Source organism: Meriones unguiculatus, chromosome 11 (assembly GCF_030254825.1).
Source record: "Meriones unguiculatus strain TT.TT164.6M chromosome 11, Bangor_MerUng_6.1, whole genome shotgun sequence".
NCBI lineage: Eukaryota > Metazoa > Chordata > Mammalia > Rodentia > Muridae > Meriones > Meriones unguiculatus.
In genome coordinates, this window is record NC_083359.1 from 103,782,677 (window position 1) to 103,804,682 (window position 22,006).

The following is a 22,006-nucleotide window of genomic DNA, read 5'->3' on the forward strand; positions in this document are numbered from 1 at the left end:
CCGAGTGAACTTAGAGCACAGGGAAGACCACATGGAGAGGGGCTCTCCAAGCAGAAAACAAGGGATTCACAACCCGAGAAAGAGCAAAAGACAAATGCTTTATTATGAGATCTGTTCAAGTAAGATTTCAGTGTGCACCAGTGAGAGTGACTGCGGATCTGCATCGAATGTTCTGAACGAACACCAAGTTAAAAAGGGCCTACACAGTTTTGACTGTTGCTCCCCCCCAACACCGTCCTTCCCTAAGGCAAGAAAACACACCATTTAGAACAGAATGGTACAGAAGAAAGCTACATCACAGTACAGCACAGAAGATGAAACCATCTTTGTCTGGACGCCACTGTGGAAGAGTCCATCACCTACGCTGGCAGCTTTCCAGTGTAGTTTCCAACGACAAGCATTGATCTCTAGGTTCCAATGAAAGCACTGATCACATCATTGTTCTTCCTTCAACTGATAAGCTTTGAGTACACTTTCTACTTCTCAGGAGTGTGCAGATGGGGCCCATACGCTGATATTACAGTAGTTACAACATTAATTACAACATTGCACAGTCAACCTCCAAGGCTATTCAGTTGAAAATAATGAATACTAGTGGCTTTACATCGCTCATGTCACTAATTATGAAAGAAGGCAAATGACCAGTTACAAAGCTGCACATTACAGGCATAATGATGTGGAAGAAACATGAGAACTTGGGCAAAATATTGAAAACAAATGAGTTCTGAGGGAGCAAAGTGAACCACCAGGCAAGCATACATCCATAATAAGCGGGTGTGGCAAGCACGTCCTGCTCATAGGTCTCCCGAGTGCAGACATTAGAGTGGTGGGGTGGATGGAGGCTGGGCAGACAGTGGGGCAAATGCTCCCAATGCCAGTCAATTCCTGAGGCAGCATCATATCTTAGCCAACGCATTCATCAACACTGTACACAGGAGCTTGTGCTATGAGACACCCCGACACCCTTGCATTTCTGCAGTTACCCTGCGTGTCCTGAAGGCAGCTAATCTAAGTGCTGGTTTGTTTCAGAACAGCCCGGTGACTATGGAGTCCTCCAGTCTCTGCTGCTAATTAGCAGGTCAGAAAACAAAGGGCAAAATAAGCTTGGCAAAGATTTAACTTCTTCCCTCGGTACTTCTGAGTTAGCTCAAGGCAAAGCTATGGTTTATTTTCACTTTGTTTAGAAAAGTCTAGGTGCCGACACTGTAAACATTTTGCATCTCCTAACTACACCTTGTCTGACACAGGCTGAGAACAAGAAAAGCAGGAGAAACTGAATGACACCGATCCACTGTCAACTTCTGGTTTAAATTAAATATGATTTAAAAATAATTTTATAAAGTTCATGCTACAATTTTAAAGACTATTTCTGTGCGCTTTTAATCCTGGACACAATTTTCAAAATAGCATGATGGAGGTAAGAATTTTAAAAACCCACCAAAATGTAAATAACAGGGAAAACCATTTTCAACTGAAAGCATTAAATGCACACTTCTGTGTGGAGATCTAGACAACTATACAGGTTTTAAAGCAATCATATTTTATTATACAACTCTATGAACAGAAAAACACAATATACTTACCTGTACATGTGAACCTACTTTTTAAGCTACAGATTCTTATTATAGCTCATACTGACTTTAATTTTACAGTTCATAACTATGTATAACCTTATTGCATTAAGGACAAGTTCTACATGGGAGATTCACAGGTGGACCACAGTAGGCATCCCCAGTACATTCAAAAACTGTACCTCAGATGTGGGTGCATCTTCCCTGATTCTGAAGCTTACACATCTTTACAGCTTAAGCTCATTTGCTATTTTGGATGCAATGTTCTTAAAGGCAATAGATGTCCCAGATATTCGCTTGAAGCGGACCCCGTTCAGTGAGAGCCGAGGCAATTTGCAGACTTCCATTTCCCACTGTACGAGGCTGTCCTGCCTGGCGTCTCCATGGACACAGAAAAGTAGGAACCTTTCTTTCTGTTCGTAGTCACAGTTGTTGGCATCTAACACTTTCCGGATCTCTCTCATCATGTCATTGGGGTCCATGGAGCTAGTGGTCTTCATGCTCCATGTGAACCGCAGAGAACGCGGCTTGGAGTCTTTACCCTCTTCCTTGTCTCTTTCTTTCGGCTCCCCAGATGTACTTCTAGAAGAAGAGGGCAAAGGGGACAAAAGCAAAACAAAAGTTGTATTCAGCAAAGAAAGCTCAACCATACAATGTGAGTGATAATTCCACGCCACACAAAACTATCCAGTTTGCAGTCAGCCCTCAGAGGGACCAGAGATGCCTGTTACTGCCATGTGGTGCACAGACCCAGGAGCACCGTCTACTTTGGCGTTTAGCATCTTCAGTCTAAAGCAGCAAGCTTTCTTAAGTCATTTGTTCCCAGGAAGAAATTTGTAGCTGAAAGTGAAAGTTTAGTAGTTTTCCCTGTATTTCGGGGGTAAATTTACAAAATTATTTTCTGAACACTAAAACAGACATACCACAAAGACAGACATGGCACCCCCACATGCACATACACACACTTTTGAATGCACACACACCTATACACAGATACACACACACACACATCAGGCACGACTAAGATTCCCCTTATAGGCCACAGTGTTGAAGTTTAAACATATTTTTCTTTTCCTACCCTTTGTGTAGGAGCAATGTAATGACTTGAGAGGGAAAGAGGTTCCAACTCGACAGACAGGAGGTGTACCACAATTATGCCAGCATATCTCAGCCCGCTGGCTCTGCTTTTTGCCATTTCTCTCTGCACACTGGCTCAGAAGGCAGCCTGTGGTCTCTACCCCTTGCTATCACTTTTCTCTCTGCTCTCTCCTGACCACATGCTGGCTTCCATGCTGCTCCTGACCATAGGTCTGTTCTCTCCTCTCCAAGCATCTGCACAGGCTAGGATACTCCCCTCGGCTACACAACAACCTTCTCTTGTTTCCCAATCATCAGTTATTTTCTCCACCATAGTCCCTAAGGACCCTGACTCCTGACCTAGTCTGACCACCCCTTCTTATTCTACTCTTTCTTCCCTGTTCATGCCATTCAAACCCACTAACTGAACATTTCTTAGGCTTCTTACTTATCCCCTGACTATTCTTGGATCATAAGCTCCAGGACATTTGGCTGCTTTACTTCTGACATACCCCAGGCATCTAGAACTACGCTGGGCATAAGAGATGACTCACACATTAAATTTTATTCTTTAGGTATCACACACATAACACTGAACCAGAAAATCATTTCAAGTGATCATAGAAAGGTGAACTTAATGGATTCCCATGATACAAGGTTCAAAGACATTTAGCCATTATCCAAATATAGCAAGTTGCAATTTTTGCTTATAAACATATAAACATTCCTCATTCATTTGTAATTTAAGAAAGAAATTACATCTCTAAAAGACATTTATGTCTCATCTATAAATATGCACATACGCATTTATATATATTATATAAAAACATATCATATTATAAAAAATATAAAGGAACATAAAAAATTATTCCTTTCATTCCCAGATATCTGAGGCTCCAAAGTGCCAAAAGCTGCAATCTTAAAAAAAATAAGTTAAGAAAATATATGCCAAAGACTATTAAATGGACACCAAAAGTATTTATTTCATTGTCTTCTGTTGTGGGTATTTATATTTACTTTTATTTATCTTTTACTTAAGCAGCGGTTAGTCCTAAACCAGCTGTCTACCCAAATCACCACACAGAGACTGGGATTTATTTAATTAACCTAGAGCACAATATTGGGCAATAGTTACTCCATTCAAAACTTCCAAGCCCGCATAGTTTCCCACCATTCAGATTTCACACATTATACTTGCTTTTAGTCATATCTTAGGTCCAGTCCATCTCTCCACGTGGTTCCAAGACCTCTCCTCCTGATTCTCCTCCTCTCCTCCTCGATTCCTTCTCCTCCCCTCTCAACCAGAATGTCCCACTGTTCTCACTACTGCACAGCATTGGGGCTGTTTGTTTAATTGACAATTACAGAGAGCAGGTGGTGGCATGTTTATATAAACTTGAGATGGGTGATGCTTAAAATAAGCATCACAATGCAATGCCCGGATTGAAACCGGATAGTGGGGCAGAGAAATCAGCATTTGAATGAACAAGGGTAAATTGTATACATTCCGAAAGAACATTATGCCAACAGTCTTCTCTATTTTTCTCTGGGGAAAACGCAGGAAGTGTCAAGTTTTAGAATGTGGTCACCTAACTGTATTACTATAGCTAAATCCTCTGCACAGCAGTTTCCTCAGTGCTATTCCATGCATTACTCCATGTACACTCACCTTAGTGACAGCACATTCCAGAGAGAACAGTGCACTTTCAACTCTTAATGCCTTGCTCTTACTTTCTTGACAGAAGAAAAAGCCCAAATCTTTACCAAGTACGCAGTTCAGGTTTGTGAGTTCCAGTCACAGTTGGTAAACTTGAGTTTCACTGCACGCCAGGTGACATCAGGAAACCCCACCACAGTTTGAATATAGAGATTCAAAGTGCAGCTGCTAGCAAATTAGCACCTTGCCCACTGTCACCACGTGTGGGAGCACCTGGCACCCATGGCTCACCTGGCTGTGTCGGTTCTGCCACTGGCTTCGCCTTCATTTGGATCCCTCAAAAATAAAGAGAAGGTTGAGATTTAACAATTTTAAAAGCAAAAGAAGATCAAGAAAACCCACAAAAAAAAAAAAAATGACACTGAAGTTATCTTGCTCATTATTGCTGGGTCTGAATCTTCTTCATGCTTTCACCAAAACAGGTGTTACTGCCATTTCTTGAGCATCTACTAGATATTGCTGACAGGAGGTATCAGGTGAAAAGTTAGTTGTTCTTTAGACAAAATCTTCCAATTCCAAGCTACAACTATAATTTAATAAATTATCTTTTCGCTTAGTTTAGTATAATCCAAGGTTAGGGTTTAATGACTATGCGTCAATATTAAACTTCACATTATCACATGCACTTCTGGAGATGGTTGCTCATTTGAGCAAATGGGCTAACCTTGCAGCTAAACACAAAGCTTGGGCTGAACAGCTAAGGCTGGCGTAGGAGACAGAGGGCTGAGAAGACGGAACAGTGGGCAAACTCCTCTGTACAGTGTGAGGACTGGACTAATGGAGAGCAGGCACATCTCCTGCGGACATCCTGGCGGTCTGGGGGCCAGCTAGGGTAGCCCAGGCAGCAAGCCCCAGGTTTAGAAAGAGAAGTTGTTTCATGAAATAAGGTAGAGAGAGAGAGAGAGAGAGAGAGAGAGAGAGAGAAACTGGGAGAGAGAGATTGAGCTTAAGAAAGTGATCTCAGGGCTGGAGATGTGACTCAGCAAAGAGCACCTGCTGTTCTTCCAGAGGACATGGGTTCAAATCCCAGCACTCACATGGTGGCTCACAACTGTCGATAACTGTAGTCCCATAGGATCTGATATCCTCTTCTAGGGTACACACATGAACACACAAAAAAAAACATATGCATAAACAAATCTTAGGAGGAAGGAAGGAAGGAAGGAAGGAAGGAAGGAAGGAAGGAAGGAAGGAAGGAAGGAAGGAAGGCCAATATGGTTTTCTAAAAGTAAACACTAAGTCCTAAATAGACCATGAATTTTTTTTTAGAAGTTTTGCTAACAATTCATGCACAGTAAGTCATCAGCTTGTACAAGTAGGTGAGGCTAAAAACAGACTGAATTATAAACAGAACAACAATCTTACCTATATATCCATCTGTGAAATAAAATCAGAAAAACTGCTAACTGTTTTTTCATTGAAGGTGGTTACTATTTTAAAGTCTTCCAAAATTCTAACTACATTGATATTTCAAAGGTAATTGAAACTTAGTTGTTATAACCTAACATGCAAATCTTTTTGTTTTTTGTTTTGTCTTTTTTGAGATAGGGTTTGTCTGTGTAGCCTTGGCTGCCCTGGACTCGATTTGTAGACTAGGCTGGCCTCGAACTCACAGTGATTTGCCTGCTTCTAGCTCCCTGAGTGCTGCGATCAAAAGCATGTGCTACCACGCCCGGCTTAATAAGCAAATCTTAAGAGGTGGCTTATGAGAGAACAAAAATACTTTGAGAAACTAGGAAAAATCACCATCTCTAACGCTTAGGCATGTTTAAAAATGTTTTAGCCTTTCCACATTTGTATCTTTATGTGAAATGTACAATGCAGGGTTAACATCAGCACCGCCCTCCTCCCACCTAGCACATTAGCACAGAGCTGCTGCACAGTCTGCGCCCTGACACCATAAGCATCCCAAGCCCGCAGGGCTCTAACTGTAAGCCCTCTCCCAGAGAAATAGTCTGTGAAAAACATTTTTTTTTTCAGAACTAAAAAGAATAATAAAATGTATTTGCATCTTCAAATAGTGTTTCTTAAATTTCTGTTTTTTTTAATAGTTGCCATTTTCACTCAGCAGGATATTAAATACTCAGTGCCATCTGTAAAAATTATTATAGCAAACTGAAGTAAACACATTTCTGAGTTGGTTCACCATGCATGTTATTCCAGCTGTGCGCAGACTCACTGCATAGAAGGGCAGTGTTCTACTTTAGCAATAAACATAGTTGCACTGTTGGCCCCTACTGCAAAGATGAAACACTTGTATTCAGAAGGAACAGAGTCTCCTAGCACTCTTCTGTCCTATGCATGGAGACATAGGACACTGCTGGTGAGCTTGAGCTCTAAGTATCAGGAGTGGAATGTCCCTTACACCTCAACTTTCTCTGCTGTAAGATCCAAATAGCAATCCACTCATACCCTGGTCCAGCCTACCTGGCCGGAGCAGTAATGTCAAATAGCCAGAGGAGACTGCTCTAAGTGACCACAGTGGGAGGCAAAAGGGAGAAGCCCAGCTGGCTGCAACAGCTCATGCAGCTTAGCATGGCTCTGTGCTAAAGCAAGCAAGTATAGACAGCAATCTGTATCCAACTGAACACACAGGCTCTTCCCTTTCACTTAGGAAGAAATCAAGCCTGTTGTAGAAGCAGGAAGTAACTGGCAGGCATTTGAGGCAAGATTCCAAGGAGAAAGGACACAAGTACAAACTCTATAGGTGTGCAGAGATACCACAGAGGTGGGAAGAATGGAAAGAATCAGACAGGAGGAGTGGGCATACGATGCAAGCCTTGTCTGCCCATAAATACCGAGCAAAATGAAAGCTAATTAAGAGGCCTTTTTTCCTGTTTGCTTTTACTTTCTTGCACTGTCTGGGGATCAAACTGAAGGCCTTGTGGTGCTAGGCCAGCTACAATCTCAGCCCCAATGGACAGCTTTAAATCAAGGAGTGACTTAAAAATATGTATGAGGCCGAAGAAGATTGGCTGGGAGGTGAAAACTGGCAGTGGTCTCCACTGCGAGGCAGTGGCAGCGAGGACGGTAGCAGCCAGCCCGACCGTTCTGAGAAGAGCCATTTGCAAAGGTGGGAAGGAATCGAAGTCAGCGCAGTGCTGCCTGCCACTCCTAAAAAGAAAAGACTGAGGGAGAGTCAGATCAGAAGCTGGCACTGTCTGAGGACGCAGAGGCGGAGCTTGCGGGCAACTGGATCCATGGGGGTGAGGCCTAAGGACCATCAGTGACCTTATGCTGATTGAGCAGGTGTGCAGTGACACCTTGTAAGGGAAAGTCCACCCACAGTCAACAGGGAGTCAGAGGATGGTGTTGGCGGTCATTTGCAGGGCGCTTGTGTGATTGTCGATTACTGGTGCAATATGTAGAGCAGTGAGAAAGGTTGTTTCATGTATCTTTCAAAGTTGAGCCACACTCCTCTCTCTTCGCTGGTTTTTCCTGCCTCACAAAGCCGCTGCCCCTTCCCAGGCTGGCACTTCCCAGGTTTTCTTGCCTTTCCCCATCTCTCTGTATGTTTTCTGTCTTCTCTTAGTGATCTCCTAGAGATACCGTCTCACTTTAACAGTCTCAGTCTTAAACCCAGATCTCCCAGGTGAGGCTGGCTGCTAAGTGTCTAAGCTAAGACGCTTGCATTTGAGGACTTAAGGTTGAAGCTCAGCTGTGTGGTCCTGCACGAGGAGAGGGAGGAGGTTGCTGCTCTTCTCTATCCACCATGCTTTCTATTTGTTTGTGGTGGGTTGCTCTTTTGGAATAGCAATCTACTTTCCTTCTGAGTGCTGGTATTAACGCTATGAGCCACCACGTCCAGCTTCTCTATTCACGCTGAAACACTAGGAACGCTAGAGACAATGCAAGTAAATACCAGCATTTACACATAATTTCCTCTCCACTTATGTATGATTCAAGGCTTAGCTCACATGAATACATGGTATGAACCCTAGAAACAACCATGCCTTGCCTCTCACTCATCCTAACATTTCTCTTGTTAGCTGCATTCTGCTTTAGCACACGGCTTATTATTTACAGATTTGCTTCTTTCATGACTCCAAATACTATCCTCTTCATCTTGATAGCTCTCTGTATAGAAAAGTGTTCTTTCCCCAGTCCAAAGATTTATTTATTTTTATTTTATATGCATTGGTGTTTTGCCTGCATGTATGTCTATGTGAGGGTGTCAGATCCCCTGGAACTAGAGTTACAGATGGCCATGTAGGTGCTGGGAATTGAACCCTAGTCCTCGGGAAGAACAGCCAGTTCTCTCTTAACTACTGAGACATCTCTCCAGCCCCAAGTGGTTTCTGTTTGTTTGTTTTTTAATGTAGCACAGCTCAAGGTGCATGTAGTGATATTAATGGTTTCTTTTTATTTTACATACATTGGTGTTCTGTCTGCTTGTATGTCTGTGTAATCATGTCATAGTCCCTGGAATTGGAGTTACAGACAGTTGTGAGCTGGCTGGGAACAGAATCCGGGTCCCCTGGAAGAAGAGCCAGTGTTCCCAATTGCTGAGCTGTCTCTCTGGCCTCTGATGTTCAGTTTTAAAGTAATCTATGTGACCTTAAACTTATTTAAAAGACAAATGTGATTTGAAAGAATTTAAACATGTATAATACATACATACACATATATACATATAGTAGCCTAGAGGGTCATGGCACTTGCCACCAAGCTTGATGCTCTGAGCTCAGTGTCTGGAAACCACATGGTGAAGGAGAGAACTCTTGCCATGCCCTTTGATTCTCCCTCCCCACATGCTATGGCACATATTTCCTCTCCTCTCCTCAATAAATAAATAACATAAAAAATTTGGGCTAATTATTTTTGAAGGACACATAATAAGTGTATATGTAATTTCTTAAATAAAAGCATTTAAAAATCTTAGCTAATTTTTTACATTTTTTTTTTCTTTTTGAGTCAGGGTCTCTCTCTATAACCGTGGCTGTCCTGAGATTTGCTATAGAGACCTGACTGTTCTTGAACCTATAGAGATCTGTCTGCCTCTGCTTCCTGAGTGTTGGGATCAAGGTGTGTGCCACCATGACTGACAAAGATTTTTTATGTGAAGTTTTTGCTTTGTTCTGCAAAAGCTTTAAGTTTTCTTTTGAGACAGGGCGTTAGCATCTCAGGGTGAGCAGAGATTTGTTACACAGCGGAGGGTGATTGTGAACTTCTCTTCTTGCTGCCACTTTTCGAGTGACGGTTCTCCAGTGCTGGCACTGAACTGTGGGCTCCGTGCACTTTCGGCAATACTCAATCAACTGAGCTGCATCTCTAGCCCTTAAAGTCTCATTTTTAATTTCTCTCTCTTAAGGAAAAAGACTATTATTCCTGGTGTTTTATTCCCAGTTCCTGTAAAACTTAATGAAATGCCATGTAGCAATTCTAAAAAATATCATAGCAGAGGTGACAGGAAAGAACCAGGTTTCCTCTTCAGCAGAGAAAACAAGCACACCAAGGGTACTGACCTGCGTACGAACTTGGAGGTGATTTTGCTTATTATCCCGGTTGATGTTCCCCTTCTGGCATGTGCAAAGGTGCCCGTTTCATGGGATGGGGAGGCAGGTGGCCCATTGTAAGCTGCACTACGTCGCTCTCGGAGCTGCTCCCCATGGAAAGTGCTTCGGCTGGAGCTCCCTCGGGGAAAGCGGGTCCTGTCTGGAGTGCTGGCACTAATACTGTGAGCAGATGGGGAAGCAGCAGGCACTCTCTGGGTTGTACTGCTGGGAGGAATGAAGATATATTATTCATAATAATGACAGGAGCTGCTTTCACTCAGGCTGAAAACTGGGGAGGGGAAATGCATGGCTACTTCTATTGGCCCAATGGCTTTTATTCACATTAAAAATGAAATTCTGGGGACAATTAATTTACTTATAACCATCATACAAGAATGGGATGTCAGTTTAAAACTATACTGTTACTATATCTTGTAAAATTTGGTAGTTAAGAGCAAGAAGTTACTGACACAAAGATAAATACTGTCTGGTGTGCCTGAGTGCTGCATACATATTTTTTATTATGTAATGTGCATATCTGAAATCCCAAATGCTTCAAAATCTAAAAAAAATTTCAAGTACTGATATGACACTATCCATGAAAAAGTCCATGTGTGAGCTCATGTGAAGTTCACTGAACACACACTACGAAATGGTCTTTATGCTATGCATGTAAGGTATGCTAGAGTGAATTCCATGTCTAAATTCATGTCCTGTCCCATCTATCCCATTATGAACTTGTAAATACTATAAAATTGAAAAATGTTCAAAATCCAAAAGGCTCCCAGCCTACAAATTTCAGATAAACTTTCAATTTGAATGCTTTGAATGTATATTGCTCAGCAGTGTACAGAATGAATTTTATTGTTTGTCAAAAATGGTTTCATAGTATCACCCATGTTTCTACTTTAGATCCAGGGATATAATGCCACTTGGTGCTATTAACATGACTAACGAAATCTAATTACTGAAGATGTAAAGATGCTCTGAATTTCAGAAATCCTCCAAGAGGTAAAACTTTAAAAAGTGAGCTGAATTTTATACCTGAGCAGCTCATCAGTGAACCTGTCACACTGACAATGCAACTCTTAGAACCTGAGGCTACAATGCCTAGCAGAGTTTGCTTTTGTGTGTCTCATTTTTTTTGGGTGGGGGTGGTTTCAAGACAGGACTTTTTTGTGTAATCACCTTGGCTGTACTAGAACTTGCTTTGTAAACCAGGCTGGCCTTGAACAAAGATCTGCTTGTCTCTGCCTCCCCAGTGCTAGGTTAAAGGCATGTGCCACCATGTCTGGCTTTTTGTGAGTCTCATTTTACTTATCATTCTTTTTAAGTTCAATTTATTTGTGTGTGCCACGGAGCACGTGTGGAGGTCTGAGGACAGCTCCTGAGAGCTGGTCCTTTCTCTTCACTGTGTGGATTCCCGGGACAGAGCAGAGGCCATCAGTCTCGGCGGTAAGCACCTCTACCACCTGTTGATCCAGCTCGCTAGCCACTCAATTTACTTAAGTGATAAATTACGCAGCAATGATTTATGGGTGGATTAAAAAATATAATCTTTTAGGAATATTCTTCTTGAAAATGATTTCAAGTAGTTTTAAGCATAGTAAGTGTATACTACAGTTAAAATGTCCTCAGAGAGCTTTGAGGAGACAGTGACTACAGGACTCACCCAGGCCGGTAAGCTTCAGAGCCATCTTTGATGGTTGGCAGTGTGACTTTGATAGGGTGGCCAGAGGTGGACATAGACTTCTGGTGGCGGGGACGGGCTGAGGGGCCAGCGGATGCCATGGTGGAACCTGCGGAGGACATGCTGCTGGCAGACATCTCTGTAAGGCTTGACACAGAAGAAGCAAAAGTACAGTTACTAAAACCAGAGAAAGGGATTTCCTGACTCTCACTGTTGACACTGTCATGGCTGAAACACTTGAAAGAAACACGCACATTCTTAGTGATTAATTAAACCGCTCTCCATTTAAGGCTCTGAGTTTTGTTCTGTGTGTGAGTCTGAGAAGGAGGGCATATCTGTGGATGGGTGACAGCTACAAAGCAGAGGATTACTGCTGGAGCCGTTTTTCACTTATGCTAAGATTAGTTCTGTGATGTGTTGCTCTAACTGCCTACATCATTTAAGCACTAAGAACTCATATGACAAACACCATTTCTGCAGATGGCAGCTCCTTCAGCTTACAAGTGTCCATGCACATCAGGAGCAACAGGCTAACTATGACACGAGGAGCTAGATTAGTACTTGGTATAGGAGACACAGTAAATTGGAAATCAATTTCCAACTCTCACACCTATAGGCTGTCACATCTCAGGAAGCAACATGTCTGTGTGCTTTCTCACAATCCTACCTCCTGTGCTAACTGAAAAGAAAGCAATGTAAGGATGGACTGTCCTTCTGCTGAATGGCCAGAGCTGAGAATGCAGTTTCACCACAACAGGGGCCTCATCCTTTTGAGGTACAACGAGTAGTTTTTCCAACTACAGTAAAACTCATTAAGAAGTCTGTGGTTCTACACTGAGTTGAGATGGCCACACTTGTTTAGAGGAAGGGAGGAAGACTTTTGTATTTGTGTATACTGTGGCTGGTTGATGGGTAAGGGGCAGAGAGACAGCTGAGGCCGGGTACACATGGAGAGAAGAAAGACTGGAGGATCAGACTGGGATCGTGCAGGCTGAGAAATATTCTCTTCCACGTGTCATTCAGAGACTTGGAAGTCAGAAAAGTTACTTCTTACTTCCCTAAATACACTTTCAGCTTCTACACTGGCACCAAGGGCAACACTCCAGTGAGAAATCTACTTCACTCTTACTGCTCTGAGTGTCCTTCTCTGTGACTCATACACCTGCAGACATTAGTGACGCTAATCTGCAGCAGTGACAGAGACACTGCTGCTGGGTGGTGACCTTCACCTGCTGTCTCTTCCATTCTGCAGGGCTGCATACCGGTCCGAGGTCCTTTCACACACATACGTATTCCTCCTCGCCATGCTACCTCCAGAATATACGTTGTTCTTTAAGAAGAAGAAGGAGAAAAAAAAAAGACAATTAAAAAATTGTAACTATATTAGTGTGAAATCAAAGAAATGAATTTAAAATTGTTAATATTAGAAAGATTTTATAGCATAATTTTAATTGATTATAGTCTCACATAAGCAAAATCCATTTTTTTCTTTCTCATATTTAGATTTTAGAAATAAAAAGTAAAGCAAAAACAAACAAATGGACTCAAGCCACACCTACAACAGTTTTACTTTACAATTCCAGCCAGCACTGGGGAGCAATAGGAAAGTGGCTTTCATTTACTTTTCCCAAAGAGTTAGGGCACAGCAGAGCGCAGGTCTGCACCCTACCCCATGCCTCAGTCTGGGCACGAACAGGACACCACAGATGGCGAGCCTTGCAGACCCTTCACAGCTCATGAGCAGCTTCAGAACAAAGGCACTGGGCTCAGTGCCTCCCTGGCTGAGGGCGGATGGGGGACTGTGCACTGTAATCTCAGGACGCTGCCCGTAACCCCACGCCCGAGTCAGGAGACAGACCACGGGCCAACAGGAGAAAGAAGAGTCAAAACGGATAGCTACATGTGTTCTTCTCCTTTCCACACAGGAGACCCTTGGCATGTCACCTTGTCACCTACCATCATGCTTGCCAAACCTTGACTATTTGTTACCAGTAATAAAATAGACAGCGGTGATTTTCTGTTTTTTTTGTTTGTTTGTTTGTTTTTTTTTTTGTTTTTTTTTTTGTGGTTTTGTTTCTTTGCTGTTTGCACTGCTGGGGATCCAACCCCTGGTCTTGCACATGCCAACCAAGCACTTTACCCCTGGGCTGCACCCAAGCCCTGCAAGAGTGACTTTAAACGAGATTAAAAACATTCTCTATTTCATTCACCAATGGAAAATATCTGCCAATCTAATCTAGCTTTTATAAGTCTTAAAATACAGTTACTCTAACATGCATTTAGTATGATCACTAGAAAGCTAACAGCTATTTCCTCAAATTCAGATGCAGAAGGGGAAAAATCACATGCAAATTTGTGCAAGTGTAGCTTTAAAAATATTTCAGTCTGCTGAAGAGATAGCTCAGTAGTCCTCCACCAGATGATCTGAATCTGATTCTTAGCATCCACGTCAGGGGCCCACAACTCTAGCTCCTGGAAATCCAGGACTTCTGACCTCTTGAGAGCACCTGCACATATGCACACATGCAGCGACCACTCACACACACATCAATAAAAATAATAAATCTTAAAAAGTGAATAACAGAATTGTAGGAGGATGCACACCATCCCAAAAGAAAGGCTGAATAAAACACGACACGTGTGTCAATTAATACTGATTAAACCATGCAGTTATTACAAAGATCTCCACGCTCCTGTCTAGAAGGACCACACACACCCTAAAAACAAACACACTTAACTATCATAACATGAAACAAATAGCTACATTATGTTTATGTCTGCTTTCTCTAGCAAAAGAAACCTACAGAAGGATCCACCCCAACAAATTAGCCTAAGTTATTTTACAAGTTTAGAATGGAAAGTAAGAGACACAAGAGAGAAAACTACAAATTTTGGCAGAATCTTTTGGCTTATGGTTTTTAAAAATAATGTAAATTTTTAGATAATATAGTATCATTAATTTGGATTTAATGTGATACAGTGTTAAATATAGTTTAAGCCCTCATTATTATAAATACAGCACTGTGGGTTCTGAGGAAGTCTCTGTGTCAACACACAGGTGACCGCCAAGGATGGGGAGACAGTGAGCAAACAGGACAGCATCTGGCTAAGACGTGAGCAAGATACAGCTATGGTGGGCTGGTGAGATGTGGACGAACCATCACAGGAGGTTCCACTGGACTTGCACAAGACTTGCACAATTTGTAGCAATGGAATTACGATTATATCTACTCCCCACATTACCCCAAACACCCATTATCTAGATATTACCTATCCTATTCTCATCCTTCCATCTCTGTTTTCTTTCTGTCTCATTCTTCCTGCTATCTTACAGGACAGTACTGTGGCCTCTCTTCTAGGTCCCGATTTAATTTCTAGAGTGTGACATTCACAGAAGCTGACAAATTATTAATGAGTCTGCTCTCAGAGAGCAGTTTACCTGTAAATGTAAGATTAAGTGCATCAATGAAACATGAAATAAATATTATAAAAGCAGGAGTAATAGTAGGGGGTTTAAGGCACTGCTTTGAAGTTAGGCTATGCATTCCTTGAAGAATGTTAGCTTGGGGTGGGGCCTCTTGTCTATAATCCCCACTCAAGAGACTGAAGTGAGAGGACTACTGTTGCTATGAATTCTGGGTTAGCCTGGGCTACTGAGAGAGACTGTCTCAAAACAGCAGCAATAACAACAAAGAATTCTCGGCACCATTTCTTCTATTACCTTCATGAGAAGCTTGGCCCCTTTTTCATGGTCTTTAAATTATGATTCATTTAGAAACATTTAAAAAGACAAAAGACAAGACTTTACAATAAACCCTGTGACACATAAGTTCGAGCTGCAATACAGGAGAGCTCTGACTCACACTCGGGCCAGCTGAAGACTTTTTCCTGTCTGGACCCACCAGGGGGCTGGCTGCCACTTCGCTCTTTGAACCCACCGTGGTGCTGCCAAGTCTGCGGGCTGTGTCTTTGTCCCACTCCTCCTTCTGCTCACTTTCCACACTGCTGGCCTGAGGCCTTTTGGTGTATGATACAGCGGGGGGAATGGAGGGACCAGCTGCAATGTGTAGAAAAAGCAAGGTTAGCTGGAAAACAGTTGATACACTGCCTGCAAACAAAAACCTCCTCCACTATTGCATACTTTATACTCTCAGCTAAGATAAAACTGATTACAAAACCAGTCCAGGTCCCCAAAACAGAGATCCTATGATCATCCAACGGTACATGTCTGAGAAGCTGCCAGGAATGAGAGGAAATGGAAGTGTGTGTTGGCAACACAGACTGGCAGAGCTGGCCTGTCTCTTGCTCCTAGACTTGCTCCCCACCGTGGTCACTGAAGCGGCGCTGCTTCTGGTTGGCTGAGATGCTTCGCTGGACCTTCAGGTGAGCAGGGGACTGAAGAGTGCTGTTGTTCAGGTCACTGCTCGGCCGGGATCGCTGGCACAAGTTTCCACTCGACACTGATTCACCACCTTCGAACTAGGAGAGGAGAGGTCAACCAGCCTTTAAAACAGGAAGGTATCTAAACAAAATGATTTGAAGCTACATGAGGAGCAATCAAACTAAAAAATAGAGTTTAAACTGGCAAGAAAGAAGAGAGAGGGCCAGATATTAAGATGCTCCCACTAGCACTTGTAACCTGCTATTGCACACAATTCCTCAGTTTAGTCAAAACATCAAGTAAGAGCCACAAAGCACTGCATGGTGACTGCACAGCAGACACTGTGTTGTACACAATGTTACTTGTTTAATAATTATTACAAACCTGTGATGCATTAGCCTGTACTTTCCAGGTGGAAAAAGCAAAACAAGATCAAGGAAGTCCCTGGGATTCAAGCAGAATAAAATCTAAAATCTTACATATTACACATATGTACCTACATGTGTATCTAAATGTACATATATGCATATACACAGAGAAACTATAAAAATAAGTATATTCTGAATTAAACTGTTTTGTTGCTCTTCTGCATTTATAAAACAATATTTGTTTTGTTGGCTCTGATCAGAAAATGACTTCCCTTAGCCCCAGCCATGGTAAGCTGGGGGCTGACACACAGCCTCTTTCCATAATCTGAAAACTGTGCTGCTGGTAGTTCTAAGTCAACCCCTGGCATGGCAGTGGAAGTCAGGCTGTCCACATCAAACAGCAACACTGAGGCTACTGATTACAGCAGCAGGGCTACAGAGCAGTGCTCCACTAGCAACTACTCTAAGAGTGTTAAGGATTAACAAAATAATATTTTTAAAAGATTTATTTATTTATTTATTTATTATTTTTTATATAGTGTTTTGCCTGCATGTGAGAGGGCACCACATCTCTCTATGGATGGTTGTAACCATGTGGTTGCTAGGAATTGAACTCAGGACCTTTGGAAGAACAGACAGTGCTCTTAACCACTGATTTATCTCTCCAGCCCCATAGTAATCTTCTCAACGACCCTAAGAGCTAGGTATTATTGTCCAGCCTTACAGGTAAGAAAACTGAGGCACCGAAAATGAAGTTCATAGTTAGTGTCTCTAGCAGAGGGGCAGTGAACCTGACTCTTTCCATTCATAGCAGCTTCAGTAATTTACTTCCACTATAACTTGATTTTAACATATGTGCGACTTTGTATTTGAATTACTAAGAAAGTTAAAGTGCCCTGTGGTCACCAGAAGTCCAAAGTAGAAGAGGCTAAAAATACCTATTGGACATTCCCGCTGAACTGTCTTGACTAGGCCTCCATGACACTACATACCTCCCCAGCTGTCAATAGTCCCTTGTCCCCAGCAGTTATTACACCTGCTCAGTTTGTTGAGAGGCTCAGATGAATTAATACTTGTGACACCTTTAGAAGAGATACACACTTCTCTGATAACAACTCCCAAACATTAATCAATTTCTTCCTCCAAATCCAGATCTTTATATCCAACACCAACAGGAATCTCCTTCCACTGACTTCTCATCTGCCCCTGAGAAGCTCACACCCTTCTCCTCACAGACCACCTTACACACACAGCTGCCTGTGAGAAATCAGGGCATATCCAACTCCCATGGGTCACCCGGTGCCATTAGCTTTATGTGTTCACATCACGTGGGTCACCAGGATGGACTTCATCCTAGCCTGCTGTGGGTGCCAGCTCCCGGGGCACTCCCACGGTGTCTGCAGCACATTCCATAATGAACAGTGCTGCTGGCTGCTTGGCTCTGCACCCAGGGCTGCTGGACAGGAAAGATTCCTGGCCTTTCCCTCATGGTATTAGCACAGTTTCTGAGGGAAGGCAGGGTCAATACATTTCAGTTATATGACAATTTTGTTAATAGCTACTATTTGTTTATGGATAATTATATCCATTTTTTTTTGCAGAATGCCTCTCACATATGTCTAATTTTCAACTTTCAATGCTTTGGCCTCTGTTCTATTTATTCCTCCGTAGCTGCTTTTTCAAAGGATTATTTACTTGTATGGGTCACCACTTGCAAACAGTTATTTCCTGCATTTGTCTCCTTAATATGGACCTCTGATGGCGATGAGAATTCCTAGCAGAGTGCACAAAAGCCACTTGACACAAAGCCAATTCATAAAGCATCTTTCTCTGGGGTCTCATATATCTATGTGGTTGCAGACACACATGCTTCTCTTTGTTTCTGCACCTTCATGATTATCATATGCCTTTGGCTGCACAGTGTGCACCATACAACTCTGGGGACACAGGCTCAGAGTCACGACTGTGGGTAGAGCTGCTGGGGCCAAGCAGAGCAGTGGCCTAGGAGAGCAGTGGCCTGCGCATCCCTAATGACATCTGTGAACAATTCAGCGCCTCCACTTCCAATCTCTCTTTTTTTTTAATTATCAAAAATTTTTAATTAAGCAACATTTTTGTCAGCAGATTAACAACAATATTTTAAATCAATAATATAAAGACACAGGAAAATATGAAGTGTAGCTTTTCACTTCCAATCTCTTATAAGACTGTTAGGATCTTCACATTATTTTTGGTCACAAAAAGACCTGAATACATTTAGCAACATATCTTTATCCATTTAATTCAAAATTAATTTATGTTAATTTAAAAAGAGAAAACAAACTTACTTCAGGTGGTTTTCTACCTAGGAGAATATAAGTAGCCATAACTTCATCGTATTTCTGACTTACTAAGGCATCATTGATTTCATCTCGTGCAAAACCCATAGTGACCATAATGTCTGAAAAAAAAAAAAAGATTTTTTTCTTCTTGAAATATAACTATTCAGTAAATGATCAGCAAAAATATACACTCAAAGTGAATTTTAACTATGAAATCTTTTGGATTATTAACCTACAGGGAAAGTACATTCAGACACTACACATTTATCACTTTTTAAGATTTATTTCTTTTGATTAAGTGTTTTGCCTGCATGTGTCTATGTGTACTACATGCATGCCTGGTACCTGTAGATGTGAGAATAGGGAATATTCCCCTTGAACTGGGGCCATAGTTGGTTGTTAGCCACAATCTGGGTGCTGGGAATTAAACCTGGATCTTCTACAAGAGCAACAAGTGCTTTTAATTGCTGAGCCACCTCTCCAGCCACACCTTCTAATTTTTTTTGTGCAGAATTATTTGTGATATGGATTTAACATGTCCTCACAATTTCTCACATCCTGGGACACTTCTGAGCGGACTTCATTTGTCCAAGCAAGGTCTGCATTGTCTGAGCCCACACAATGGCCCCTCTTCTCTCTCTTTGCTGTCTCTGTTAGCACATCCTGGGCCACTCATGAAGAGGCCGATATCTCAGTTTAAGAACCTCTGCTTCCTTTCATCTGAAGTTCTCAGTTTTTCTTTTAAGGCTTGACTCCCACAATGCTCCCATCAAGTTCTTATTGAGGACTGGAGCAGAGAGGGTGGACTCCACTGAGGAGTGCAGAGCAGAAAGGGAGGGGCAACATGCCCCAGGCTTGGAACTCAGTGTCCTGAACTTTACTATACTTTTCAGTCTGCTCAGGGCAAATAGTTACAGTGCTCATTCTTCCAGAGAGGGAGGAGAGAAAGAACAAATTATGTTTGTCTATTATTTTAACTTGTGTTACAGTTGCCAACAACTGAACAGAACCACAGATACACACATGAGAACAAACCACAGAACTCAGTACTGTAGTGTCTAGTGCGGCATTATGGGGATGATGCACCTGTTTTAAAATAAGGAAGTCCTATGTAAGCATTACTGTGCAGGGCTACAGGATTCTCACCTGTAGTCTACGGCAGTGCTTCTCACGGAATTTCAACACTTACCTATTCTTTTTGCATCACTGAGATCGAGCTCAGGTTCAGAATATGGCTTTAGCTCTTCTTCTTCATGACCAACATTCATCCATCGGTCCTTCATGATTTGCTAGGAGAGAAACTCTCAGTCATGTTTGGTAAATTACAACACTCAACCCACTCCTCAAATGTGAAATTTACTGTTTCACTCAACAAGAATTAGACAATACTTTCAAATAAAGATACTCTATGTTCCTTAATTAATGGTCCAACTGGAGTTGTGAATCTCTAGGAACCCAGAATCTTATCACAACTATACCAGCCACTACTCACCAAAGGTAATGCCCAAATAACACTACTCCTGCATCCCTCTGAAAGGAGTATTTCCAAACTGCAAGTTTTAACATGAGAACCTGACTTTAACTTTTGCTTCATATTTTATATATAAGATTAATAAGATGTTTTTCTTGTCTTCATGCATTTATTTTAAAATCTCACTCCTTAGAAAGGAGATTTTGGGGGCTGGAAATCTAGGCTAGTCAAGCCAGGTAACTCAAAGAATATGGGGAAGAATGGTAGTAAAGATTAAAGTCCAGAATCATAAATCAGGTAACAATCAAGGTGAAAACAGGTATTGGTGTCAATTACCATGATCAAATAACCTGATGCTGTGAAGATCGGCCCTGGGCTGCAAAGACAATCCAGAGGGGACTGTCCATAGTGTCCAGTTGGTGGGCTCCAGCTGGGTAAGGAGTTAGTATCCAGAATATGTAAAGAAGACCTATAACAAGTATGCATCTACCTTTACTACTGGCTGAGTTTATACACAGAGGACGGTTTTGAAATAGCAGTTTTAAAAAACAGTTTACAGATCCCTTCCCCATATACAACGTAAAGCTTACTGACTGCAACTGTACAAAGGGCTGGAGAGCTGGCTCAGTGGTTAAGATCCCTCCTTTCTTCCAGAGGAATTCGTTTGATTCCCGGTACCTACACGTAGCTTAGAGCCATCTGTGATTACTCTAGCTCTACGGAACCCAATGCTGGCAACCATGGGCACCAGGCATGCACATGAGCACATGGATGTACAGACATCTATGCAGGCAAAATAGTCACACACACATAAAAATAAAATTATAAAAATTATTAAAAAATGAAAATGAAGTCACAGCAGCATCTGTTGCCATCTGTGCTCAGCCATCAGGGTTTCCAGTCTCACAGGGCACTTCAGAGAGAGAGAGAGAGATGGATGTGTGCACGGACAACGGTAGCCTGGCCTCAGCCCACTGTCTTATCCTTCTGTGGTGGTTTGAATAGGTATGGCTCTTACAGATTCACGTGTTTAAACGCTTGTCCATAGGCACTATCAGAAGGTGTGGCCTTGGAGGAAGTGTGTCACTTTGAAGACAGGCTTTGAGGTCATATATGCTCAAGCTACACCTAGTATGAGACAGTCCCCTTTTGCTGCCTTTGCATCAAGATGTAGAAATTTTGGCTCCTCCAGTACTATGTCTGCCTGTACACTACCATCCTTCCTGCCATGATGATAATGGACTAAACCTCTGAAACTGTAAGCTACCCTAAATTAAATGTTTCTCTTTATAGGAGCTGCTTTGGTCATGGTGTCTCTTCACAGAAATAAAACCTAAACTAAGATACCCCCAAAACCATGTTGTCCTCAGTTATGACCCTGTGCTACCTGTTGGCCATGGGCCTCAACAAGGGCCACAAAGTGACAAAGAGCAGAGGGAGCCAAGCAATTTGCTGGTGGCCATGAGGAAGACCTCAGCCAATAAGAACTGATTCCTGCCCTGCCTCACCCTGCCCTGCCCTACCCCTCTTTCCCAATATATGTTTACGCTGTATTATCATCATCATAAAAATGAAGATCATGTAAGACGATTCCTGAGACCACTGATACCTCAAGGGGGATTTCTTAAGGTTTGCTGTAAGAAATCCTTCCTCTAAAGAATGGACAAGATACATTAGTGCGACAGTGGTACAAGTGTTATAGGAGTAACCAACCACCTTTAAAAAGGCCCACTTCATGAGATGGTACCCACATATGACACTTCTAAAGTAGCCAAGAACCTGAGACTAGATAGGTCAGGGGCCTAGAGGAAAGCCTCCTATTATTATTCTGCTAAAGAAATACAGCAATAAAATTACTAAGAGGAAATAGGGCTGATACACATGAATTCACAAAGACTATGATAGCATGGACCTG

At 42.2% G+C, this 22,006-nt stretch overlaps 1 protein-coding gene across 3 annotated transcripts in view; it reads right to left on the reverse strand.

Annotated features, from left to right (window-relative positions):
• Positions 1–79: 79 nt before the first annotated feature.
• Positions 80–22,006, reverse strand: part of Mark1 (microtubule affinity regulating kinase 1) — a 112,529-nt gene continuing 90,602 nt past the window's right edge. For 2 of the 3 annotated variants that reach the window (XM_021635788.2, XM_060364880.1), the window contains 9 exons: positions 19,810–19,909; positions 18,627–18,739; positions 15,876–16,029; positions 15,414–15,607; positions 12,780–12,880; positions 11,533–11,697; positions 9,831–10,085; positions 4,597–4,641; positions 80–2,153 (listed from right to left, as the gene is read on the reverse strand). In XM_021635788.2, the coding sequence (XP_021491463.1) occupies positions 1,799–2,153; positions 4,597–4,641; positions 9,831–10,085; positions 11,533–11,697; positions 12,780–12,880; positions 15,414–15,607; positions 15,876–16,029; positions 18,627–18,739; positions 19,810–19,909 (1,482 nt within the window). In that variant the 3' untranslated portion in view covers positions 80–1,798. The remainder of the gene's footprint in view (positions 2,154–4,596; positions 4,642–9,830; positions 10,086–11,532; positions 11,698–12,779; positions 12,881–15,413; positions 15,608–15,875; positions 16,030–18,626; positions 18,740–19,809; positions 19,910–22,006) is intronic. The other variant, XM_021635789.2, reaches the window with a different exon arrangement.